This window comes from Podarcis gaigeae, assembly GCF_964106915.1.
Source record: "Podarcis gaigeae genome assembly, chromosome: 1".
NCBI lineage: Eukaryota > Metazoa > Chordata > Lepidosauria > Squamata > Lacertidae > Podarcis > Podarcis gaigeae.
In genome coordinates this window covers 66,955,365-66,982,675 of record NC_139678.1, presented here as the reverse complement: position 1 = coordinate 66,982,675, position 27,311 = coordinate 66,955,365, and the positions used below count along the sequence as shown (strand labels likewise).

The window sequence follows — 27,311 nt, the reverse complement described above, 5'->3', positions numbered from 1 at the left end:
GGACGTTCATTTTTAAAATTAGAATGATTCCCCCTCCACTACTGCCTGTAAATTTAAGCTATTAGAAACTCAAATTACCAGCAAGACTGTATTAGGCTTTGCAACTTTTCCTTGCCTTACACACGTACAGCCCTCTAATTCACAGTTGCTCTCAGTTTACGGCAGACAGCCTCTTCACCTGCAAATTCAAGCTTGCCTGATTATTATAACAAAGAGCCCAAACCTAAAAAATGTGATTTGCAAAACCTGCATTGTGTGTGTGTATGGGGGATGACAACTGGTGGAATCCAACCAAATTTGTTTCTTTAATCAACAGTTCCATGTGTTTGATGCCACTCTCTTCACACCTGCCTTTGCATATGCAGTGCTTCCACCCAAATGCAGGGGAGCCTTCATTTGTGCAACAGATCTCTTGTGTATGCAAGGAACCACTGACACTTTGAAAACCAAGAAATTTTTAAAAAAGAAAGAAAATATTAAGGTACAGCACACATGTTACTCAGCAACACATCTGCAGAGCAAATGCCCACCAACAACACTGTACAATGCACAAAATACCTCTCAAGGGGAAATATCCAGTTTCAAGGGTGCTGAGCAGGAAAATGACAATAACATTTGTTGATTGGCTCCTGCTTAGGAGATGCAAAGATGATAATGTATAAATAGCTCATCTCGCTTTATTGGCCGAGGGAGCCAGCGTACAGCTTCTGGGTCATGTGGCCAGCATGACTAAGCCGCTTATGGCGAACCAGAGCAGCGCATGGAAATGCCATTTACCTTCCCGCCAGAGCGGTACCTATTTATCTACTTGCACTTTGAGGTGCTTTCGAACTGCTAGGCTGGCAGGAGCAGGGATCAAGCAACGGGAGCTCACCCCATCACAGGGATTCGAACTGCCGACCTTCTGAGCGGCAAGTCGTAGGCTCTGTGGTTTAACCCACAGCGCCACCCGCGTCCTCATGTATAAATAACCCAGTGCAAAATAAGTATAGTATTTCAATGCTGTATTTCAAACTCCTGTCCTTAGCCTGAAGCTAAGGAAAAGTGGGAGGTATTGTTTGCTGGGTGTGTTATTTTAATTTTAAGCTTTTTAAGGAGCTTGGCTTTAAGGAGCTTTATTGTTTGTTCATTCTTCTTCTTTTATAGATATATCATTAGCTCCTTTAATAACATATCATGTACATTCAGTGTGGTGCAGACACTGCACAGATGAAATAAGCATGTCTTATTAAAAATATACAATCCAGTTGTACTATCCGGAATAAAATAGACACATCTTTACAACTGCTTACAATATAAAGCTAATATAAAAAGTTAAAAATATCTCTGGGTAGCGCTTACGGAATATATATATATATATATATATATGTGTGTGTGTGTGTGTGTGTGTGTGTGTATAAACATATGGCCCTGCAGCAGCAGTGCATGCACAGCACCCTTGCTGGATTGGGGCTTTGGGCTGCCTGGACTTCAACTATGACTGTTGTGTAAAGCTTTTTGCATTCCTGAAAAAGGGCTTGAGAAGGTGAGTAGGATGACGCAGTGGTTGCAAATGGAAAATAATTCAGATGGCATTTTAAGTATCAGATTCTTCAAGCCTCATCCCAATACATTCATTAAATCCATGCAGATGCATTATGCATTTTAGGTTAAATTGAAACAAAAGGTTATTTGTAAGCTTTGGAATGCATGAAGAGGATGGAAGGTGAGTGACATCAGTCCGCCTGGCCCACCTGATCCAGTTTGTCTAATTCTTTGTCAGGGAGGGCATTGTGCACTTTGTAGGAGCCGTAGCTTCTCTGAGTACCATTGGTGGTACTTGGGCTGGTATCCATAGGGCAAATGTAATCCGTAGATTCATCAAATTTCTTCTTTCGCAAGTTTCCAAAATGAGAAAATCCAAGTTTCTTTGGCTAATGAGAATAAGAAGCATAGTGGGGTGAGGGGGGGAAGGAAGAGTACAACATCAGAGAAACGTAGTACTAGTAATCATCATCATCATCATTATCCTTCATCCAAAGACTACAGGACAGTATAGTACAGTCATTCCTCAGAAGTCAAACGCCTTGTGACCTGAATGTTTTGGCTCCCAAACGCTGTGAACAGTCAGTGTTTCAGTTTGCAAATATTCTTTGGAATCCAAATGTCCGACGCGGGTTCTGATTGGCTGCAGGAGCTTCCAACTGGAAGCTGTGCCTTAGTTTCCAAACGTTTTGGAAGTTGAACGGACTTCCGCTACGGATTCCATTTGACTTCCGAGGTACGACTGTATTAGGAACTGCTGCTTCAATTAATTGAAGCTGTTTCAGGTCAAGGCAATACTTAATACAGAGCTGTGAAGGATGCTCCATCTGTGTGTTTGCTGGCCCAGATTTGTTGCCATTAAACTAGGGATGGGGAACCCGTAGACCTCCAGAACTCTTTGAGCTCCAGCTCCCAACACCCTGACTGCTGGGCTGATAAGAACTGGGAGTCCACCACCATCTGGAGGGCCAAAGATTCCCCATCCCTGCATACACTCCTCATTTCAGAGAAACATAGAATGCAGGGCCCAGTCCAAGGCATTTTGTCACCTGAGGCAGACCCCAAAGTGATGCCACCCTCCACACCAGGGAAGCCTGGAAAAAGGAGAGAGAAAGATTGACATTGGGATCTGCTGCCCCAGCGAATCCTGCTGCCTGAGGCAGTCAACTCACTTTGCCTCATAGGTGGGCTGGTCTTGGATCAATGCATGCTAAGGGCTACTTCTCTGAACAACTGCTTCCCCATGACTTCTAAAAAAGCAAGCAAACTTCTGCATAATAAGGGAGTGCATGCTGCTTTCAGCAAAATGTTTGTAAGAACAGATACCACTAAATATGTATTATTACTATAGGTTTAAACAAAAAAAATTCCTTCCAGTAGCACCTTAAAGACCAACTAAGTTAGTTCTTGGTATGAGCTTTCGTGTGCATGCACACTTCTTCAGAAGTGTATCTATGGCAGACCAACACGGCTACCTATCTGTAACTGGTACTATAGGTTTGCAATCTTAATTAAAAGATTCATCAGATAAACTAAGTATTATTATTATTATTATTATTATTATTATTATTATTATTATTAAAATACACAACAGGTACTGATCTTGTACCCAACAACCGACAGGTCTTACTACATGCATCAATGTGTGAAAGCCAGGAGCTATGCGCTTCAGTCTCATGGTTGTATACGTACTACAGACTTAAAAGAATTGCCAGCTTCCTCACCAAGTTAGACTTAACAGGATTATTTGGGGTAAGCCATAACAGTTGCTAAAATAGGCTGTGGTGTACAGATATATAATCTGCTGCTGAGAAATTAAGAACACTCACAACAACTCAACTCTTCCAAAGACTGGCTTGCAAATTTGCAAAGTAGGAAATTGTGGGCAAGTTTTTGTGCTGCACCAAGGATTAGTGCCAGCACAAGGGAATTCTTCCCCACTTCCAAACACAGTCTGTGCCATCACCAAATCTGCTCTGGAAGGTTAGAGGGAAACCCAGAACAGAATATATATATATTCATCATTTTTATGTTATAATGATTAAATACATGTATACACTGCAACAAGCAAACCATGAACAACCTAATAAAATGAAAGCAACTGACTGTGTCTTGTGCTAAAACTTTACCCAGGGCAGAGAATATTTCGTTGCACAAAGAAATATCCTTGTACTGATATAAAGCATTCTGTTTAACACTCCGTTTAATACAACCCTGTGGTTGTGGTTGTTATTGTTTTCCCATGCGGCCTACCCGGACTTTCGCAGTGGTAGTCAGAGGCGCATAAGCTGTAGATTCCAATATTTCTCTTTTTTCTTGCTGTGCCTCTGGTCCAATTAGCACGTTGAAATTAGTGGTTAAGTGGCGTCTTAGCAGCGTTTTTTGAGGTGGAATGTTGAGAAGCATTGCCAGAGCATCACCATTAAAACGAGGTTCAAGGATCTGTCAGGAAAAATAACACACATGCTGCATTTATACATGCCCCCTAAGCAATTGAGCATTCTGAAGGCTGCTTTGAATTATCTGAGCGCTTCAACCCTTCTTTGCAGCATTTAGAATGCTTCCTGGCATTGCAGAGAGAAAGCAGCAGCTCTTCATTTGTTTGCAACCATCAGCTGTATAAAATTAACAGAACATTCATTTGCAATTTTCAGAAGCACCAGTTTAAGACTCTGTATAGGGTGATTAAAGGCACAACCATGCACAGAGCCTGCAGTTCCTGATCTACAGGTTAGTATGCACAATACATTTCCATGTGACCACGGTATGTTCATAATATTTGCCTGGATCCTGAGTTGCCTTTCTGTGAATGGAAGGGAACCTGATCATAATCATGGAAGGAGGTGGGGGGAGATGAAGTTTGCAGTTCTTTGCCCCATTCCCACACAGTTCTGGAAGGCCCCCAAACCTCCAGAGCACTTTGGGGATGGAGGTTGCACAGATGGGGCTGCATTGGACATTGGAAATCATATTCTCCACGTCCACCAGAAGGAGCATCTCACAAGTAGAATTCTGCTCATAAAGGTAAAGGTACCCCTGCCCATATGGGCCAGTCGTGACCGACTCTAGGGTTGCGCGCTCATCTCGCTCAAGAGGCCGGGAGCTGGTGCTGTCCGAAGACACTTCCGGGTCACGTGGCCAGTGTGACGAAGCTGCAACTGGCGAGCCAGCACCAGTGCTGCACACGGAAACATCGTTTACCTTCCCGCTATAAAGCGGTACCTATTTATCTACTTGCACTTAGGGGTGCTTTCGAACTGCTAGGTGGGCAGGAGCTGGGACTGAGCAACGGGAGCTCACCCCACCGCGGGGATTCGAACTGCCGACCATACGATCAGCAAGTCCTAGGCACTGAGGTTTTACCCACAGCGCCACCCACGTCCCATATTCTGCTCATACCATCCAGGTAAAGATATTCTTTGGGGAAAATCAAAGAAAAAGCAAGGGCATTGGACCTCATGGATCTTATAATCTAAATGTAGCAAAACAATGCAGAAGAAAAGGAAGGGAAAGGCAGAGGAAGAAGAGATGAATATGTGTACACACACTTAAGTAGGAGTGGCTTAGCTCCTCCATTCTAATATCTCCATGTGTTGTTGGACTGCAAAGCTCTGGATCAGGAGTGGGCAACCTGTGACCTCCTGATGTTGCTAGACTCCAACTCTGATCAGCCCCAGTCAGCATGGCCAATGCAACATCGGGAGAGAATTGTGGTGGTTAGCTCTGCTCTACAGGCATCAAGGCAAGAAGCAAGGTTACAGGGAACCAGGCAGAGGGCCTTCTTGGTACTGGTGCCATCCCTGTGGAACACCCACCAGATGTCAAGGAGATAAAGAACGACACAACTTTTAGAAGACATCCAAAGACAGTCTATATAGGGGAGCTTTTAATGTTTGATGTTTTATTTTTGTTGGAAGTCTCCCAGAATGGCTTAGGAAACCCAGTCAGATGGGTAGGCTACAAATAATAACATTATTATGATAATGATGACAAGGCGGAGTTTAGATAGGGATCTGCATGATGAGAAAAGAGCAGTGCATTCTGGGAAATTACAGAGCTTGCTGTCTGTAATTATCCCTTCTAATTTATTCCAACAGAGGCGGGGGAATGTTGTGCTCTTCCAATTTCACACGGAGATTTACCACCTCATTGAAATGATGAAATAATTGTGCAAGCCAGAGCACACATTTGAACATATATGGATCTCCAGGTCAAGGTAAACATACCCAATGGGCTGTTTTTCTCATCAGCCATAGCAAATAAACTCAGTATAGCTGAGTATACCTTGAGTACTGTGATGGCTTCATGAGCTGTCTTTTAGAAATCAGTGCACTAGCAAAGAATATAGTAGTGTTTATTTTGCCTTAGACAGCTAAGAATCAAAAAATATTCCCCATATGACCTGCTGTCAAGAGCATCATTACTTTTAATCCCCCCAATTGCAGATCTTCAGTCTAAGCCATCTGACTCTTGCAATGTTGCGAAGGATGTTCTCTATTGGAAAACAATTTGTCCTGCCCAGCATGCACCTGTTACAGCACCCATCCATTGAGAGGTTCAGCTGACACTTTATCAATTGCTGATTTGAAAGTAATTTCCGCTCTCTAATTTCAGCTTCACAGATCCACATCTTAAATGACAAAAGAGTGGGGGAACTAGCTTCTTAGCTACCACAAGTTTATAAAATGTAATTTATATGTTGTCAAATGGCTTAAAACTAATCAATGAATCCATTTCCTGCCACAACGAACAACACTCTCATTTTGTTCAGCTCACAGCATATAGGACAAAAAATGCTTAGGAAAACCGATTTTTAAACATATATAGGAAGCAAAAGGCAAGATCTGGTTTCTTACAATAAGGCCACCATGAACTCCACTTCCCCGAAGGTTCGGTGCATATTCTGCCAGATCTACTGATCTGAGCCATTCCATTACTCTGTGATTGGACCACTGAACTACTTCAGAAGGCGAAATGTTATTCTGTGTTGAGAAAAGATAGATACATACATGCACACGGTTAAGATACAGAAACGACAAGTCCATTTACTATTTCTATCTGTTTGCTTGAAAACAGCTGTTAAAACAATTCCTCCTTTGCAGCCAATAATTTTCCCCCAGATCTGCAGTGTTGCTGAGTTTTGCTCAGAAACTAATGCATTTCAGTAAGTTAAATGAGGTGTGTACTCATTATAGCCTTTCTTCAAAAGGGCCTTCAATGCCTGCAGCCAAGCTTCTAAGTACAAACTATACAGGAGGAAGTCAACACTGCAGTAAGGTGACCATTCCATCAGGGCAACATTCTTCACTCTCCCCCTGCATGCTGTTCTTGGGAGTTCTCCTGACACCCCCGAGCCAATGTGGGTGGGCAGGGGCACCCAATGATAGAAGGGGGCGGGCGCATCCCATTAGATGCATTTTCTTTACAAACTGCCTTTACGTTTCTACAATCATCAAACAAAAGCCACTGGGCCCACTATGTCACAGGAATGAATTGCAAATGATGGGAGTGAGTAATGAATGCTTAGCTTAGAAGAGGACTCTCTGCTGCCAGGAAAGAAACAACAGGCACTGCCAGCTTAGTCACAAGCTCAGCATGCCAACACTGCAAAACAAAAGTGGCTGAACACACACAACCAAGCCTGAGATGCCTAATCTCCTGAGAACTATCAAGAACTAGCCCTCAGGCCCTTTATCCTCTGTCCCTCAGAATCAGCACACATGCTCAGACACTGGCGTTAGAAGGTGAATGTGACCCCTTGGTAATAGCCTATGGTCCAGATAACAAAAAGTGTGAAGATAGATTTATCTCCTGGCAGTTGGGGGAAAGAGTGCAAAATCTGGGACAGGAGGCAGCATCTGTTGGGGCAAGAGCTCTGCATCTATCTGGGTAGCACAACACCATCTAGCAGCTAGAAAACTGTCCCTAGTAATATACCTCTGCAGAGTATGTATTAATGTACAAGTCTGCCAAGGCGTGTTTGCATGTGAACATGCACAAAAGGTCTTCTGAAGTGCATTCAATAAATGCAGCACTTTGTCTTTCCTCCCATACAACACTCTCACTAAATTATTTCTGGCTTGGTATGGATCTGCAAAGTTCAACATGTATTTCACCCTAGAAGAGAACTTGCTCCTCTTCTTTTTTAGGAGGTGGGAGCAGAGAGAGGGTGGATAAACAAGGTTTATTCTAGGAAGGAAATCCATAGTAACAGGGACGATTTCTTTCTCACCTCGTCCGCCGGTCTCCTCCGTAGGCAGTGAGGGTTGAAACCGTTCACATGGAGCACGTGAATGGCACATTTAATGCTGAGATGATGCAACTGGCTTGTGACTTTGAGGAAAAGGAGGTCATTCTGCAAAAGAACACAAGCGGCAAGCCAGGTCAACAAACAACAGTTTATTCTGCAATGAGCTGAGCAGATCAGAACTTGAGATCCAACCCACGTGGTCTCTTCTAGTTGTCGTCTTAAGGCATTCAGGAACTGGGAAAAGCAACACACAAGGGTTGAGCTGTGGGGACTGAATACTTTCTTCAAGTTGGAGGGCAACCATCTGAAGCAAGGAGCCCACTTCTGCTTGTGCAGATTCTCCATGTGACTCAGATTTTTCTTGGTTATCCATCACACAGAAGCTTCCACAAGTACAAGAGGCTTCCTTGCTTCAAACAGGCACCCTCCAACTCATGAGTAGGAATGGGGGTGGAACAAGCATGCTCACCCTTCACCACCACCTTCAAAGATCCTGAATAAGGCTCAACTGAAACCTGTGTTTTGGTTGGAGCGCACGATATGAACCAGATTGCTGCCTTGATTTTATGGTTGCCAAAACCTACAAAGCCCCTTCCAGTAACTCAGGGAAAGGGGCACACCACTCACGTAGAGGTTCCCTGATTTTGCCCACAGACTGTTTCTCTCCAATATTATCTAGGAGGTTCTTTTTGATTTGGTACAGTGCCTCAGTATGCAAGTGACCAGTAGGACACAGCCCCATTTTAAGATGTTGAGGGCCTGGGCCTGATGTATCTCAGTCCTAGCCAGGTTGGCAGAAATCTGCCCATTTCCCAAGTTTTTCAGTCTCCTGTATTCCAGACACTATTTGTCAGGAAAGGGTCTTCACAAAGTTCCTTGAGGGCAAATCATGGGCTACAAATTCTTACTGGTCCAGAAACAGAAGTGTTATGTTTTATGATTTTGAAATTAGACTTTATACATTTTTTAAAAAATTAGGAACACAATTTGTTAAAATCCAAATGTAAAACTGTAATTCCAGTGTGAGGATTCTCCCCCTCCCCAACTTTTATTTGAGCAGAAGAAAAAGCTCTTTCTATGCACAAATTATGAAAGGTCAAGGCTTCTTACCACAGTTAAATATTGCAGCATCCTGCCATCAACTCTCGATTCGTGAAACTGATCTTTATATTGAGGTAAGCCAATATCATCAAGCCATCCTACAGAACACACAGAGTCCAGGGTATAATATAAAAATCTTTTCCAAAGTTCTTTTTTATTTAGAGAATAAATGGTACCTTTCCTGCCCCTTCTATCACCTCTGAGTTCTATTTCTCACCATATATGCTCATCTTTTCGAGTTTTGCAATTAAAACAGCCACTTAAATATGAAGACTGTTCATATTTAATAATAAAATATTAATACTGTTAACAGGTGTTACAAAGCCATACAACCCTAATGTGACTATTCCTGGAGTTTACTGATAAAATGAAAAACAAAACTCCAATTCTGAGTCCTCTGATAATAGTATACTGAAAGTTTTTGAAGATGAAATATGAGTTTTTCATCCCCGCTTCCCTTCACCCTGAAACTAAACCAAAACAGATTTTGCAAAGTGGGTGAAAAAGCTCACCAGCAGCTCTTTCATTTCATTTTTACCACTTAAAATACTTACGAGTCACCCAGATATGATCTAGCTGAGCAGACTTATCATCTTGTTTTGTATTGATAGCTTTAACAGCCAAAACCAATTTCTTCCTGTGCAGAGGTTGCTTTATTCCTAGTTCCTGCAAAGTATAGTAATAATGAAAATTAAAACAGTTCTGCCAACTTGGCACTCGGACAGATGGAACACACATTTTGTCCCCAAAGAGAGAGTGTGCTCCTGCAACTACCTGCTGTATTTCTGAGACTTTCTAGAAGTTATTTTCTGAAAATTTACACCCCGAGAGAATCAAAATTGTTGCTTGATGGTTCACCAAAGGGGAGCTATTGAAAGAGCAATTATTCAATAAAACATGATGGATATTAGAATCTGCAGTATGTATGTGCACCTTTGGATCAGAACCACCATTTTCAATATGAGGATGTGAGCTTAAATTCTTAGACACTTAAGAGTGGGATCCAACCCCCCCCCCCATCTTGCACACACTGTATGTGAATGAGGATGGATCAGCAGTCTAACTTTTTTGAGGGGGGAAAACTTGGCTGGCTCTGGCTTCCCTCAGAATTGTACCATTGTCATTCTAGATTTCTTACCTTTTCCATATCCTGCGGTGTTGCTGTTAAGAGGGTGTGGCCAGATGTCACCCACTGTCGTGCAAAAATGACATACTGCCCAAGGCCGAAGTCTTCAAGCCAGTTACAAACTCGTTCAGTGCCCCACTGGGCAAATGGGGCGTTATGATCACTAGGAAGCACAGATAAAGAATGGAGGTTCATGTTAGTGTAACAGTATGACTGCTTTCTGCAACACTTGGCAAACCACTTTGCACTCGAATCATCAGGCTCACTTTCACAATAATTAAGTGACTAGACAACCTTTAGAAGACATCTGAAGACAGCCCTTTATAGGGAAGCTTTTAATGTATGATGCTTTATTATGTTTTTATATATGCTGGAAGCCTGCCAGAGTGGCCGTGACAACCCAGTCAGATGGGCAGGCTAATCATCATCTATGGTTATTGATGGGGGAGAGAGATTGAGAGAGAATCTCACACCCTCTTGAAGCTGACTTTTGTTTACTGTTATACTGAATCATTAAATGTCACTAGGTATCATTTGCCTTTGATCAGTTATAACACTGGAATATGAATCACTTAATGGATGGTCACTTTGCTCCATTCTGATTAGAAAATCCCTCTCTTTTCTTGTCACTGTGTCAAGGCTAAATGAGGAAATATGGTTGACATGAAAGTTGGCAAGTGTATTGATGCTTATGGCACAACAGCAGTTAGGCAACATTGTGCCACACAATGTAGTCTTGTTGCAAATGCTGAAGAAAGCATTCATCAGTGACTTGGAAGCAACAAAAGCAAATAAACAAAAGCTCCATTCGCATCGATTCCCACTGAATGCCACAGGGACAAGGTAATAAGATACAGTGTGGAACAGAAAGGCAGAAAAACCTGGCCCCGCCCCAGACACTGCTATCAAGTACTCCTGCAATAGATTTGATCTTGTCTGACAATGGGCCATTTACTAGTAAGAAGTCAAAGGTTTCGAAGGAAATAGCTCCGACTTTCTCCTGGAATTGGAGGTACGCTTTTCCCACTGCTCTATGAATGGGGGGGGGATATTTGCTTGACGGTGCAATTTTGCTGAAAACAGTCCACAGGACTCTACAAAATTTACAAAATTCTTTGTAGGACTTCACAAAACTTATATACTACTTGATTTTAATAAAACCTCAAAACACTTTACAAAGAGAATTTCAACATGCAATAATCCACAAGGACAAAACAGAAAGCATAAACTCAGCCTTTACCTCTTCTGTCCCTTGGTGTCCTTTGACCGAGACAATCTAGGTCCAGCTGTTGCACGGAGGCCACCTCTTCGAAATTCAACCAAGCCCAGATCATCTCCAGGGAAATTTCCAGACTGGGTCCTGCGTATTCTTTTTGGGAAAGATTCAAAATAGGAAGTTGCTAGACATCAAAATGCAAGGTGCAGCTTTAACATAAAAACACAAGAACTTCCAAGATAGCAGGAATGCTTCTAGTTAGGTCTCTGTAGTGGCATAAAAAAAAAAAAGATACAGAAGATTGAAAAAACTCACTTTCCCCATATTTTCTTTATTCCTCTTGGACTTCTTTTACTTTCCGGAGATAATGGAGACTGTGCACCAGATTCTGCTCCCGATGACAAAGGTGAAAGGTCATCTGAATTCATTGTACCATCCATATTGTCAGAGTCCCCTGTGATTGATAAATGCCATTGAGATTTATGAAGCCATGGTATAAAATGCAAAAGGAAAAACTTCACAAAAAATTCACAATCCCCCAAACAACTTAAATCATATAGGGCTAAGTACCTCCAATTTTACTTGGCAACATTCCTGAAATAATGGTCCGTGATTCTTCTCAGACTTAGAAACTGCATTTTTTTATTACTAGTTAGAGGACTTCTTCCCCATAATGTATCAAAACATATAAAGACTGGAAGAACTAGCTAAAGATTTCTGCAATTGCATTATAAAATGGTCAGGTTTACCAGAAAACTACCGATTAGTAACATTCATCTTATTTGTAGTATTAATATAGGATTGAAAATTACATCCTTCTGAAAAAACTATGGCAGCTGAATTTCTAAGATTACTGTGGGTGCCTATGTTAAAACATTATTGCCAAAATAAATTTAGGAAGGTTTTTGTATTTTAAAAAATGGTTAAATAAGGAGCCACATTAAACTCCCCCTTTCCAATATATGAATTTTGCTTCCAAAGTAATAGATGTCTAGCTCCAATTAGAATCAACCACTAGACTGAATCTCTGTTCTAGTTCAGAGATTGAAGTCTAGCACTGTCTGCCTACATTTCATTTACTAGGAGCTAAATTGGGCTCTTCCCTTTCAGTGTAAAAAAATCAAGATTCCAGACAGTCCACTATGTGCAATTCATATTTGCAATCAAGAAGTAACGGGGGACACCCCCCCCAATTCATTGCTAGCTTAAAAGCTGTGCATTGACTAGGTGTACGATACCTAAGATTGGTGCACTGACACTCCTGATGCGATCTTCATTCATTCCAAGAACCAGAAAGCCACATGAAGAAGCAAAGATGATGGGAAATTCAAGCAAAGGAAAGTTACAGAAAAGCAAAGAAAGCCAAAGCCAAAAGCAGGAAATAAAAAATTGACAGGAAGCAAAAGTAACAAAGCAGATGAAGTTGAACATTTGGGGTCCTGCTGTCTCTAGTTCAAAATATTCTACGGTGAGACCAGTGAATTTTTTTTAAAAAAAGGATCCACAATGTATCATGCAGTTTAAAAAAAATTGCTTTCCATATGGAACACGACTAAGTGAAAAAGAAAATAAGAATAAAATGCAGGCTGTTCCACTTAAACACAAAATAAATCCCAGTAATATGTAGTTGATGTTTCTTTTTACAAAAAACGAAACAAAACTCTGCTTTAGACTCACTTACCAGCTTGATTTATAGAGAGCAGCCAGAGAACTTTGCTTTCCGCAGGGTTTGAAACTATTACTCAATATTTTAAATTGTCTAGGATATTTAAAGGGAGCATCTTAACACTCTGTAATTAAAGCAGCAGACATATGCATGTAGTCTACTTATTTCCGGGGCTCCAATATCAAAAGGTAATGGTTGCAGACAGATGTGCAAGGTCCATTATCTGACGTTCCACTGTATTTAATGGAGCCTTAGTCCCAAGCAGACATGCTTAGGGACAGGTTTTCCCTTTACACAGCCTTGCCAAGCATGATAGCTGCTAGCCTAGATGAAGCCATGCCCACAGAGCATTCAGCATATGGAATTTCAGCCTCCCCTGCAAATTGCCTAACGGTAGTCTTTGCAGGAGTAAACAAAATTCCATATTCTGTACATCCCAGTTGTTGTAATGGCTCACAATAAACATGACCAAGCAGAGTCCTGGGGTCTAAGCTACTTGGAAATCCAACTTTCCACCTTCTAGTATGTGGAAACAGATTTCCTCCTTTAATTTAGCAAAGTCCTGGAAGCATCATACGATGTGCTTAGAAGAATGCTGGTTAAATTTGAACAGCTGTGTAAAAAAGAGCATCTAAAAATTAACTACTATAAAACGAAGGTCACTTTATTTGGCAAGAGGACTACCAAGTCCAGGTGGACTCTAGATGGTAACACCCTAAAGCAAGTACCCAGATTTAAATATCTAGGATTACTTATCGATGGTAAGCCATCATGGAAACCTCATCTGGAAGCAATTAAGCTAATATCTGGCCACTCTACTGGGCAGCTATATGGGTTCTTTCATTCAACAGGTGGGCAGTTAATCAAGCCAGCTTTTAAGATCCTTGTCTCTAAAATCATCATCCAAATGCTCTACGGGGCTGAAATATGGGGAATTGGTGTTAAATCTGAAATAGAGGTCCTACAGGCAGATTTGGGGCTTTCTTATGGGACATCGGCAGCCCACATCAGAGCTGAGTTGGGCATCCCCTCGCTAGCAGCCAGAATTGATCTAGCCTATATGAGATAGTGGAGCAGGCTAAATGCCTTCGAGGAACACACTCTTACTAAGCTCTGCTGGTTACAGCAACTAAGGACGGGGGGCTGGGCACAAAAGTGCCAAGATAAGCTTAGGGCTTATAGTCTTCAAATGGAGAGCTACTTGGCCTTTAGCCCACGTAACCTTAGAAATTGGATTTTTGATCAGGATACCAACCAAGGCAGAATATCCATCATTGCTCCGTTACTCTACTTGGTACCCCCAAATTTAAGACCAATCACCTTGAGACACTGACCTTCCCACAACCATGGAGGGCTTTTGTAGAATTAAAATTCCAACAGATGCCCTCAGCATATTTAGAGTGGAGAGATTGGGGAATTCCCCATATGGACTGCAAATGTATATATGGATGCATTCAGGCAGAGGACATTACACACTCCTGGCTGATTTGCCCCCTGTATACAACGCCCAGAGGAAATTTACCGTATATCGCCAATTCTTAATTGGCTTCCAGGTCAATCTGCATAGGAAGTGATGGTTGAATTCCTAGCAGATAAACACCTATATATTACACACCAGGAAGCCTAATTTGCGCTGGCAGCCAAGAAGCTCCATTCCAGCTATGTGAATGCACTCCAATCTTAAATTTTAATGTTGTGAATTTCTTTCTATATTGTAAACCGCTGCAGGTTATGTTGTATGATTTTAGATGAAAGTCTTCCTTAAATTCCCCATCCTCCATTGTAAAGGCCTTTAGCTATATACAATAAAACTGACTGACTGACTGCTATTAAGTAGCTAAAACCCAAGCTTTTATTGTTCTCCTCCCTGAAGTACGTACTCAGGCTCTGTATGCTGTTGTCTCCGTTGCCATTCACACGGCACGTACTTGGAGAGGGAGTACTGTATACCCCAGTATCGCCGTTGTGTGCAGGTCGAGGAAGCTTCCCTGGCAAGGTTTGGTATTTGCTGCTTTTCACGAATGGCTTATTCTGTGTTTTGGTAAAAACATTTTTTTAAAAAAACAACAACTCAGTATTTCCCCCCCTAAAGTGCACAATATTCATTTCAATCAGAAGCAGACAAACTTTTTAGCTTTTCAGAAGAATCAGTGCTGGGACAATACATAGTTTTCCATGGTGGCACCAGGTTTCAGTGGAAAGTCCCCCAAATTATGCACACAGATTCCCAGGGAAATGAGCTTTTCACATCTGATCGCTCTTGTCGTGGTCATTTGAGGTAACAATTGGGGAAAGGAGGCAAGGTGTGGCCCTGTCTGAATGATGCTACTGAGTAGGAAACATCTGACAATTGCAGAATCCAGAAAGATGAAGACATTAGCAAGTGCATCAACTTATTTAACTGTTTTGTGGGTCACCAACAGAATGCATGCTCTCCATTCTGTTTTATTCTTGTGTGCTGCTATTTTCTGAATCACTTTTGATATTCTTGCACGAAATAAATACCGCCTGGAGCTAAGCACACCCCTAAGCTCACAATTGCCTCCATCATCTCCAGCACACAGAACTTTCTCCCCCGCACTCTTTGCAGCACATGAAGAGCATTTGTTTTCTTTGAAGCCATGGGGAATTCATGGTTCTGCCTTTGTGGAAAAGCAAGGAATGGCATCATCATATTTAGCTCAATCGCACTGGCATGTGTCTTCATCCAGCTGCCCCCAAGGAAAACTTGCTTATAACTGATGATCAAAAAAGCTTAACTAGTTTGCTCAAACTTATCAGCATATTAACTCTCACAGAGAGGCATTCAAGGGGAAAACAAAGAAGAGAAGAACCACAACATAAAATGATGATTATGTTAAGTAAATGTTAAAATGGAGTTAATATACCTCTTGGGCTACATCACGTTCTACTGGTTTCGCATCTACATGCTATGAAGGTGCAGGAAATGTATGGGAGAGAAAGTAACAAACAAAATGTTAGTATCAAATGGAACATGACATTTTTAGTCTAATTTCTAGTGATCCTCAGTGAGGACAATAGCAGATTTATTTTCTCCTCAGTATAGAGCACCATGTCGACCTGACATTACTGCGTGTCTCATGCCTTCTAAATTTATAAATACATCTCAAATACAGCTTCTACAGAGGCTAATAGAATTTGTTTCACTGTTTTCTACAGGCACAGGGTTGTCTCCATTAGCCCTCTTCAGAGTAAACCTATTGAAATTAATGGACATGACCTCATGTAGGACAGAGGGATATATCCCACTGTTTCTAAGGAAGTGCTTTCAAATTTCGGCATATAAAACACTTGTTTGTTTTATATACAAAAACTGTTTAAATACTTGCAATAATTAACACAAAGTGCACAGAAGTGAGTTGTTGACAGGTTCGAAGGATGTGCGGTTTCTAGGCAGAAGCCGAAATTCTTTACTCAAGTGCATAATGGTTTGTACACTTGAGCCAAGTGGTAGACTTGGCACTCTTAGATAGAAATTTGTGATGTATCGCCATAAATTCTAGTGTTTGCACATCCAAATTATATACCCAGTAAATGCCCAGAATATGATGAAGAAGGAGAAAATAGACCTCTGAATTCTGGAATAACTAGAGAAGCTAGACCTTCATTCATTTGCCATATACAATATTACAAAACAGACTACAAACATAAAATGAAAAACTCACATTAAACATGCTGAAGAAACACCGGAAGTAGTTCTGGGTTAGCCACATTCCGTCTAAATACTATTAGATTGATGCATCAATTTGAAGGTGACAGTTTTTAACAACAACAAGTAAAGACCACCTTCAAACGGAGTGCAATTTGAGTGTTATGCAGAATTCAATTTGGGCAGACTCTGACTTGTATTGCACAGATATATTGGTCAGAATACACCAGCAGTAATTGCTGTGGTAGAATACTGATTGGGTTTGGTGTTGCACAGACCAATCACGTTCCTTTGATCTCAAAATTCAGAAAAGAACAGAGTGGAATGACTCAGCTGTTAAGAATTTTCTACATGCAATCCACAATTATTAGGCAAAGCAAAGATTTCTGAGCCAACCTTTTCCAAGGATTCACTCTGCAAGTCTTCAAGACTACTTGATATTTTTTTCTGAGGCACCCTTAAAGTGAGAAAGGCAACAATTAATGCACGCACACACACACTGAGCAGGAGTAACTGGGCAATCTGATTTCACTATCAAATAACCTGCAATCTTAAGGTCTAGTTTATACATGAGGGTCACAGGTAAGTTCTTACTTGCGCAAGCATTCCATGCTCTCCCCATTAAGTTTTAAAACATGTCCATGTGTGATTTGCTGTCTCAGTTTGTTATTCTGTACATCAAGGTGGTCAGCAGCCAGGGTGAGATCAACACAGTGGAGCTACTGCTACATGCTAATGGGCCAGCAAATGTAATTAAGGGCTTTTAATGTAATAGGATGCATGTGGAATGCTCCCCATCTACACACTAAGCTGCATAACATCTAAATTGGGCCTGAGGACCAGATGTATGATGCTTTTGACATCTGGATACTTCCATAGGCCTGAGTGGATCTTCTTGTTTATCATTCAGAAATAAAACAGAAACGTCAAACCAGTAACAACTGTGTGTCAGGTCAACTATTCAATATGGGATTTGGCTTTATATTTTGTATCCCTGGAGGGAAAGTCTCATTCAGTTAAAATGGCCAGGCCTGAATGTAGGGAATCTCCAATTGCACTGGATTTCTCAGGGTCCTTTGAACTAGAGCTGTGGTTGCTCATTTGGGGGAAAGTATCCCCATTCAAAATGTCTAGGATAACTTGATTGGTAAATGTTGACAGCATTATTCTTCTTACCTATGTTGGACTTCCAGGCTTTGTCCGTTTGCAGAAAACAGGTTATTTGAAGGAACTGGGGAGCTTCCGCTGTTAATCATAATAGTAAACAGAAGCACACATTTTAAAGAGCAGGCTTTTTGATGCATTCTAAATTTAACTGTTTTGCCCCAATTGACCACATGTTCTTGACACAGAAGCAAGTATTTCAAAGAATGTTTTACAATATGAAAAAAGAGTGTTCTGAGAAACACAGATTTAACAAAGAAAATTTGTTCTTGCCTCATTTCCAGCATTTTTTTTTGTGGAGGAGGAGGCAACATAGGTAGATTCAATTCCCCTGGAGGTACCTGTGTAAAAAGAATTTTATTTTAAGTACTTTTTAGTATGGGTATGGGAAGAAAAAAATATAGAATAATGGAAAAAATAACCAACCAACCTCTGGCTTATATAGTTCTATTTGGGGCTTATTCATGGGATTCCATTTTCTTAAAGTTACTTCAATATCATCTTCACTGCTTCCACACAAAACTCTTTCTGAAGTTCCTAAAAGGATTGGTATTTAAAATTGTGCATGGTTAGAGGATTCCATATATACATACACAGACCAAATATCACTGACAGCCTAAAATTATCAATTATTCAATCGAGCAGCCAACTATTCATAGTATTACAACAGAAGGATTCCAACAGACAGGACCAATAAAGTGCAGTTATTATTTAGAAAGTAAATTTCCAACACGTCTTGCTAATTAATCAGTTCAATATTTAGATGCATAGAATATTTTCTTTTAGATGTGTCTCTCTAAACATGATGAAAATTTGAAACTTAGAGCATGGTTAATGGATGTTTTTAGAAAACAAAAACTAAATTTCACAATGACTCTTAACATATTTAAGTCTAATTCATACATCCTCATTCACAGCCCCTTTTAACAGGTGGTGGTATGGAACTATGTGTCAAGCACAGTGAAAGTTCAATCTCTTCAGGGTTTGAGATATTCCAGTCAATGAAACAATGGTCATGTTTGCATGTAATTCAACCACAGCTTCATATGAACATACTGACTCCAGGGGAAGAGACCACAGCTCATTTGCTCCTGGTTTTCCTAGCTCTGTGCGGATTAGCATGTTGTCCAAACATAGGATCATAATCTTACCATGATGTGCAAACCAGGCTAGTATTTCACAGCCGACAACACGAAGCAGACACATATATCCAACTAAGTATAATTTTGCAAATCTCACAGAATCCCCAAATGTCATTTCAGATACAAGATTGTGGCTTTCAGCTGCTTTAGAAATGGTGTCACTTCAAAACATGGCTTTTAGAATTTACAAGGTGGGTCATACAATGATAATAAGCAAGAGAATCGCTTCAGGTGGTGTTTGCAGAGAGCAGTGAACTGGTGCCCCCAAGCCCCTGTTCACTCGCCATACTGTCCTCAGTCACCCCAGCTGTTGCCAGCACTCACTCACTCACTCACTCACTCACTCACTCACTCACTCAGCAAGGCTCTCTGCTGCCCCACCTTCATCACAGAGGAAGGGCCAAGGCAGGCCCTTTCTAAGGATAAGGTATTCTGACAGAGGTGGCCAGAAAAATGCCTGCAGTGTTGCTTTGCTGCGGCAGCTTAAAATGTTGTTTAAACTTAGTAACTAGTTCAATGTTGCTTTAAATTAGTACAGTAAGGAAGGAGAGCAGACCAAAAGAGATTCAGATCCCTCTGAGGAAGATACATATCTAAGGGAGGATAATTACCCATGTTCCTATATCTCTAGAAGGAACATCTCAACTGTTTCACTCCAAAATGCTAGCTTTGTACAACTAGAAAGAAAAGCTATTAAGTTTATATATATAACATTGGCAGGAAAGAAGGGACTGGAATGTCTGTGTCTGCACTGCACTGTGTTGCTTCATTTCAGACCCACCAATTAAGAGATAATATTTGGAATAGATTGCATAAACCGTAAAAAAAAGGAGGATAGTTTTAACTGCAATTAAAACTTTAGTTGAATAACAAACTGATTAAATTGATTCAGGCAACACTTAAAAATCTCTCATTACCAACGCTCAAAAGAAAAGGGTATTTAAATTTAGTACTACTTAATTAGTTAAAATGAGCAGGAAGTGTAATAAAATCAAGCAGTTGTCTAGCTCCTATTGACTTTATTTGTATTCAGCATTCTGGTACATGTCATTTATTTCAATGTTAGGTTTAGTTTATAATTCTTAGCTTTTAATTCCTACACCATTTAATTAAAGTTTTTCTTACTTTGTTTTTTAGTTAAGGGCTCAGGTCAGCTTTCCAATTCTAGCTGATGTGGAAGGAAAGGGATACGATCAACTTATTTTTCACAATCTAAAACAGTTGTGCATACATTAGCCAAATGTTCTGTAGTTAATTAAAGTAAACTGGGTCGCTGTGGCAAGCATGCTCTTTAAAGTTACATTATGTCACTGGAAAATATAACTGTGTGGAATAAAATGTTGCCTAATCCCATCTATTTCACATATTAGAGAGTGCAAGATAGGTTACAAAACAGGAAAATTACTTCCAGCTTCTCATATGTCTTTTGTATAGAAAAGACCAGCAATTTCAGATGGGCTTCTTGCTTCTTTCTCATGTTTAAGAAAAGCAATATAAGGCCAAGCACTGTCCCCTCCCCAAATAACATTTTAAAGTCAATGATTTAAAAATAGCATCTCAGGCTTATCATCTCAGCAACCACCACATGTTTAGTAAAATCTGTAATGATAACACTGAAACTTATTCAGTCATAACAACTGAGGATGGAGATGAAAGAGTGGAGATTGGTCTCAGAAAGCCATTCCTCTCTCCATTCCCACACATTTCCTTTAAGCTGCAAAGGAGCAGTCACTCTGAGTTTAAAGGATCCTTGTAGGGTAGGGGATGTAAAAGCATGTTCAGGGGATGCTGGGCCCCATTGTGCTTTATATATATTTTATTCACTTATCTTCTTGGCCGGGTTATTCTAAATGCAGACAGGAAGTATAACATTTCATGAGGCTGTCTAGTAAGGCAAGGGAAGATGCTTTCATAGGCAACTTTTTGAAATAAGTCTCTTAACAAGAAAAATGAATTATTCCTTCTTGGACATGAAAAAAATACTTGCATGACTTATTAAGGATAAACAGCTCACAATGCAGACAATAAATTAACTTTCACTATCTGCTTTGCCAAATCATATGAAGATTTGAGAACGTGTGTGACACCACCAGCCTAGGAAGAGGGGCAGCTGCACTGTAACAAGTTAGACCACCCCTCCATCTTTCTCAGTATTGCTGACTGTCGTCAAGATGGACAGGCTGTTACTGTGTGTTTCCCAGAAAGAAACACAATGTATTCAGGACCATACATGGAAGTTACATATGGTATGGGCTCAATGCTCAAGAGCTTTCTTAACACTGCCAATAAGAACTAGAAGCCAGGATTACTCAAACTTCCGAAAAATACAGATCCGTTACCAGTAGCCAGCTGTTCTGTGTTTGCCACATTTACAAGCAGGTAAGCTCTCCCAGGTGATGACAGCAATGCATTGGTCCTATATGTAACTAGAACAGAAGCTTCATTGTCAGCTGCATGTATTGGAACTGATTTTGACAGTGCAGAGCGTCTCTGAACATTGACTAGTCCAAGAACTCTGTTCTTAATGTCAATGAATTTTGTGTTATAAAAGCATCAAGAAACACCATTCTTTGACCCCCCCCCAAAGGAAGAGGGCTTCCACAAACACATGCTGATAACCATAATTGTATGTATCAAAAGGCAGAGCCAAGCTGTATTAGTCACGGACAAAGGGGAGGGACATAGCCCCACACGAGTTAATCATCCCTTGGATAAAACATTCCATGCAGCCCCACTTCTCAAGTTTACGTATGCTGTTGTGGCAGGTCAATCCCATTCAAGAGTCTATGGAATGAAACACTGGGATATTTGCTTATCCTAAAGAAGTGACTGGAATGAAGTCGACCATTTGTGGTTAAATACCCAAGATCCATTCGCTCAATATGCTAATAAATACTTAATGTGAAATCCTTCAATGTAGTAACTACTCCAAAAGGCCTAATTATGAAGTTATTCTATGCTTAAGAATTGCCACCTATTTACTATTAACTACAGTAAATCAAGCAAAGCATCACCATTAACTAACCGGCTTAGCACCTTGGAGGAGAAATGCAAAGAAGAAAGAAGCTTGTTGGGGAACATAAGAATGGCAGTGAAGAAACTGTATATATTATGGTTCTCCACCTCAGGAATGTATCTTGGATACTTGCAGCTACTGGTTAGTGAGCTTAATCGTGAGTCCCAGTTTGGACAACATGCTAAGTCAAACCTTGACTTAACGGCATGTCAGCAAAAAGGACCAGAAAGGAGCAAAGCAGCTGGAAATTCTTCTACTGGAGCCCACATATTCAGAGTTTCACTAAGGCATTGTTTGGATTACTGTGTCACACAAACCAGGTCTCTGCCTTTCAAGGGCTGCTCTCTCAGTTTCCCCTCATGACCCTTTTCTGAATATTAAAATTAAAACTCTTTGTTAGAATTGCCTCATAAAGTTTTGGAAGCTCTTCCACCTGATGTATATCCACCAATCATACCTTGTACTGCTATCATGATCTCTTTCACTCTTCGGTACTGACTTAGCAATACAGTTAACTCTTCTATTCGACGGTCCTGAAAAGGAAGCGAAGAGAAGTAAGACAGACAGATTCGAATGGTGTCAGGATTTCAGTATACAGGAATCTACATATACTGGGAATAAGGTGAGGCCCATGAGACCTTTCCTAGTCCCTACAGCCTTGAGACTTGTTGCTGCATGATGATTCACTCACAAGAAAAGAGAAAGAAAGCTGAACCTGGAATCTGTCCCTCTTATCACATATTTCTACTGTAGTTACACATAAGTGTGGACCTTGAGGTCCCCGAATGCTCTTTGTGCTGGCAGGTAAGAAGAAAAGAGGTGAAGGAGGTCATCAAATCCTCCTCCACGTCTGTATCTGGCAGCCTTACAGACCTTGAGGCCAGTGGGTTTCCTCAGGATTGGGAACAATCCTCAGGACTGTTGTCACAGAGTGAGAGTCTATTGACGCACACAGGGTCTAGTGTGAGACAGAGCGGGAATGAGTGGACTGCTATTAGTGAAAAATGGGGTGGGAACAGTTGCAAAGACCATTCACTGGTTGCTTAATCTGTTTCTCTTATGGGTTTCTTTGGGGCGAAATATTATTTGTTGTTATTGTATTATTGCTTTCACATTATGACGAGGCAGTTAATTTGTTGTTTATTGGATGCCTTTATATGATTTTGTGATTGTTTGTATATTGCAGTTTTTCTCCGTTTCCTTTTATTTCTTTGTCCCTGCTTTTGGAATGAAAATATTCAATGTACAATGGGCTATAAATAGTGCAAATAAATAAATGCTTTTATCATATTTAGCTTGTTACATGTTGCAGGCATACCCTTGCCTCATTTTGTCGAAATTGTGCTGATGTCAATCATATCGGGGGTGGGGGCACTTGGCCCCACACACCTCCACTCTGCGCTTTAGGAAATATTATCAGCAGGGACAGCCTGCCTGTATATTGGCACCCTGTTAATGGAGTCCAGCAATCATTTTTCTCCCCAGTCATGAGACACCACCTGCTTGAGGTCGTTTCCAGTGATGGAAAGTTGAGAGGGGTCAAGGCTATCTTATGATTAAATTCTCCCCATGGCACTTCCTTCATGAAAATAGGTGTGACAAGAAAGTGTGAGTCATAGGAAAGTTCAGGGCACCAAGGCCTACAGTTTAAACTAGTTACAGCTTTCCATAATGGTCAGACACGATATGAAGGGCAATTTACTCACTGCTGGGCATTGAATAAAACACCTCTCACAATCCAATACCTTCCCCAGTAAAAGCACCAGGAATAATCAGATATATTCCACGGAAGGGGACAAAAAGAATACTTGTAACATTGCTGTTTCCATTGTTTATTTTTTAATGTACAGTGGTACCTCGGGTTAAGTATTTAATTTGTTCTGGAGGTCTGTTCTTAACCTGAAACTGTTCTTAACCTGAAGCACCACTTTAACTAATGGGGCTTCCCGCTGTGCTGCTGGAGCATGATTTCTGTTCTCATCCTGAAGCAAAGTTCTTAACCTGAGGTACTATTTCTGGGTTAGTGGAGTCTGTAACCTGATGTTTATGTTACCTGAAGCGTCTGTAACCCAAGTACCACTGTATCAATATAATTTTACATTTTAAAATCAAACTACTATCTTTGGGGGAAAGAAACAGCATGCAAGCAACAATGGGGAGCCCTGGTGCTGCTGGTTGAGTAAGGCGTCCCGATTTGCAGTCCCCTTAAAAACACTGATGTTGAGCTCTTTGCAAACAGGGTAGCAGGGTTGGGAGAGGGCACTTTGGCCAAGCTTTACAATGCAGGAGCTATTGCACAGTGGAGGGACCACAGCTCAGGAGCAGAGAAAGTGCTTTGCCTGCAGAAGGTCCCTGGTTCAGTCCTTGGCATCTGCAGGTAAGACAAGGGAAGAGTCCCATCTGAAATCCTGAAGAGTCACTGCTCATCAGTGTAGGCCAGAGATGGGGTGGAGCCTGTGTCCTTCCAGATATTGTTGGGCTACAACTCTTTTATCCCTGACATTTGGTCATGCCGAGGAGGCTGATGGGGGCTACAGTCCAACAACGTTTGGAGGCCCACATCTTCCCCATACCTGGTGTAGACCATACTGAGCTAGATGGAGTCTGTGGCCTGGCTCAGAATAAGACAGCTTTCTATGCTCCTTGGAAAAAGATGGTGGGCAAATGCATTTGGAAGTTGACTATACACTAGTGGCCAAAATGGTGGACACCTTTTGGGAAAAGTGTATTTCCGAGGTTTGATGGCTCATAATACCACTTTATTGGAGAAATGCCTTTCAATGGAAAGATAACTTAATGCAGAATGTAACGCAACAAAGTTTGTTCCATTATTTGTATTCTATCAAAAGTTCTAGCCAAATAACCAGAAAAAGGAACTACAATTTGCTTAGGTTGATATGCAGTAGCTTTCCTTCATTTGAATGTAACCAATGAGCAGGAGTGTTTAGAGAGCCAATCAGGTGTCATCTTGTGTTACGAGCCGTCAAACCTCAGAAATACATTCTCCAGAAGGTTTCCACCATTTTGGCCACTAGTGTATGATCTGTTCTCATGACCATCAAAGCAAAGGGTTCGTGCTGTGATGTTGTTATTATTATCTGTATATGAAATAAGATTACTTTATGTACAGGGAACAACCAATAATTTAGGCACATCCAATTGACAAGTGACTGCGTGCATTTGCATGGAGCAGAACCTGAAAGGGACTTTAAAAATGGTAAAAGCATCCCTAAAGAGCCCAGAAAGGGCAAAAGGGCACACAAACAGTGCCTAGCACTCCCACAAGCATTTGCAAGTGCAATCCCAGGAGACCCTACACCAATCGTTGAGGCTTGTGGAGAGTTTGATCAAGGAGATTTGGAGGGAGCAATTGTGGTAGAGTTTGGTAAGTGCTGTTGGTTTTTTAAAGGGGTTTCCAAGGGTTTGGAGGGTGTTTGCAGGCATTTCCAATGGTGTTTCAAATGTGTGCAATTTCACTTAATGCATGGTGCCTTGGAACGTAACTCTCACGTAAATGGGGAGTTGCCCATATATAAACAATGATCTTCTCAGTTTTTAGTTTTTTCTGCCCCCCCCCCTTTTTATCTGTAAGCTGCTTTGAGTCCTAGCCTGGGAAAAGGAGGCATATACAACAACCAACAACCAACAACAACACCACCACCACTTAACGGTTGTAGTTTTCTTACCTTTTCTTGATTTGCAGCCAATAATGATTCCATTCCTACTTTCAAACATTGGACCTCTTGATCTAAAAGAAATGTTTCAGAAGGAAATAAAGGAGGTGAAAATACACATACATTGGTACCTGTCATTATAGTATACAAACTGGTAACATTATATCAGATGTGCAATCATAACAATACTTTCGGCAATCTTCTCAAAGCAAAACAAAAAACTGTGCCAGTGCCTTACATCTCTGTGCCTCTGTTTAAATTATGCAATGTGGTAGCTCTTGTCACCACAGGGCAAGCACTTTCTGTTGGTTCTACGAGACACATTTTTATCAGGTGAGATCTTTCTACATCACTGCAGAAGTCTCTTGGAATGAGATAAAAACAACCTCCCTGAATAAATGCATTTAGAATGTTATGTGCCACCCTTCAGTTCCACTCATTTCCAGGGTGCCTAAAAAACATACAAACAAAAACCAGTAATATTCACAGATCGACAATGAGCTGGATGCAGAGATGCGAGAGCTGAAATTTGTGCAAGCTGCCAGTTTCTTTTGCCAGTTCCACCCTCCCACTGCATCACAAACTAGGTCTTTCCTGAGGTCCCCTACTTGATGCTCAGGTATGGCATGTTCAAGGAAAACAGACATGACACACTACATTAAGGAAGTTACATAATGTTCTAATTTCCTGACGGCTAAAAATATGGATTTTTCTTGGCCTCCAACTAAACCATGGCTTATCATGAACAAGGAGTGCTCTAGTGAATGCTGCTGAAATCGCTCCTGACGCACTCCTTCCATATAATGAGCAGGAGCAACAAACCTTTGGTTACTGTCATGTTCTAACCAGTGCTCATGGTTTGTTTCTCTTCCAACAAACCATGATTTTAAGTGCTAGGGAAAGGGCACAGTGGAAATGACTCACTGTTTGTTGAGGCACGCAACGGGTTAATGTGCTTAATGTGCTCTCCGAATACAGCCACTAAACGGAATGGCCATTTTTAAAGTTTTTGTGATTGAAACATTTAATGACCAGCATCTTCAAGCACTTGCTGATATTCAGGCAGAAAAATTATAATCTATGGAGTGCAAAAACTGTTGTTTTATAAACACTTCTAGCAAAATAAGAAGCACTACAACTAGCTAGATGGCTGGTTTCAAAGCCAAAGTAATTACCCTCTGACAGAAAACAAAGTGTTCTGCACATATCTCATTATTTAAAATAAAACCGTGGACCTTTCAAAAATAGTAAATTGCATAAGGCATTGGATGCAGAGGCTTGAAAACTATTGATTGGTAGAATACAGATTTTGTTACTACTTGCATTCATCTATCTCCATTGTATGGAGAAGGAAACCAGAGGTGGGGGAACTTTTTTGGACTAAGGACGTGCAAAGGGTGGGCAAAAGAGACTGTCACCTTTGTACAATAGGCTGCGTTCCAGTCACTCAAAAGCCAGGGGCTTACACACACACTCATTCACACACTTCTCCAATTAGGCAAGCAGGAGGCATCATCACAGTTCAAGCATACATTCCAGCCATACAAAAGCACTGGAAGGCAGGATTAGTGAGAGTTTCCAGGGCCAGTTACAGGAACCTGGAAGACCACAACTGGCCCCTGGGCCTCAGGCTCCACACCCCTGTACCAAGTAGTGCAAAAGAAATCCTAGTCCGTGCTAAAGCCATTTACCAAAAGCAGATGCTTTTTAATTAGGGGCTCACTTTCTAAATGCCTTATACCCTACTATCATCAACAGGCAA

The 27,311-nt window shown here is 41.0% G+C and overlaps 1 protein-coding gene across 20 annotated transcripts in view; it reads right to left on the bottom strand.

Moving 5' to 3' along the window:
• The window catches only part of PPFIBP2 (PPFIA binding protein 2), a 106,228-nt gene that overhangs the window by 3,631 nt on the left and 75,286 nt on the right, over positions 1-27,311 (bottom strand). For 8 of the 20 annotated variants that reach the window (XM_083724904.1, XM_083724893.1, XM_083724908.1 and 5 more), the window contains 18 exons: positions 25,562-25,623; positions 22,333-22,408; positions 18,148-18,254; positions 17,991-18,058; positions 17,730-17,798; positions 16,950-17,010; positions 15,772-15,813; positions 14,764-14,914; positions 12,456-12,488; positions 11,533-11,671; positions 11,242-11,370; positions 10,014-10,164; positions 9,430-9,541; positions 8,885-8,973; positions 7,757-7,879; positions 6,381-6,506; positions 3,778-3,966; positions 1,734-1,913 (listed from right to left, as the gene is read on the bottom strand). In XM_083724904.1, the coding sequence (XP_083581030.1) occupies positions 1,734-1,913; positions 3,778-3,966; positions 6,381-6,506; positions 7,757-7,879; positions 8,885-8,973; positions 9,430-9,541; positions 10,014-10,164; positions 11,242-11,370; positions 11,533-11,671; positions 12,456-12,488; positions 14,764-14,914; positions 15,772-15,813; positions 16,950-17,010; positions 17,730-17,798; positions 17,991-18,058; positions 18,148-18,254; positions 22,333-22,408; positions 25,562-25,623 (1,907 nt within the window). Of the gene's footprint in view, positions 1-1,138; positions 1,914-3,777; positions 3,967-6,380; positions 6,507-7,756; positions 7,880-8,884; positions 8,974-9,429; positions 9,542-10,013; positions 10,165-11,241; positions 11,371-11,532; positions 11,672-12,455; positions 12,489-14,763; positions 14,915-15,771; positions 15,814-16,949; positions 17,011-17,729; positions 17,799-17,990; positions 18,059-18,147; positions 18,255-22,332; positions 22,409-25,561; positions 25,624-27,311 lie in introns of those variants that run through there. The other 12 variants (XM_083724907.1, XM_083724906.1, XM_083724910.1 and 9 more) reach the window with 4 other exon arrangements.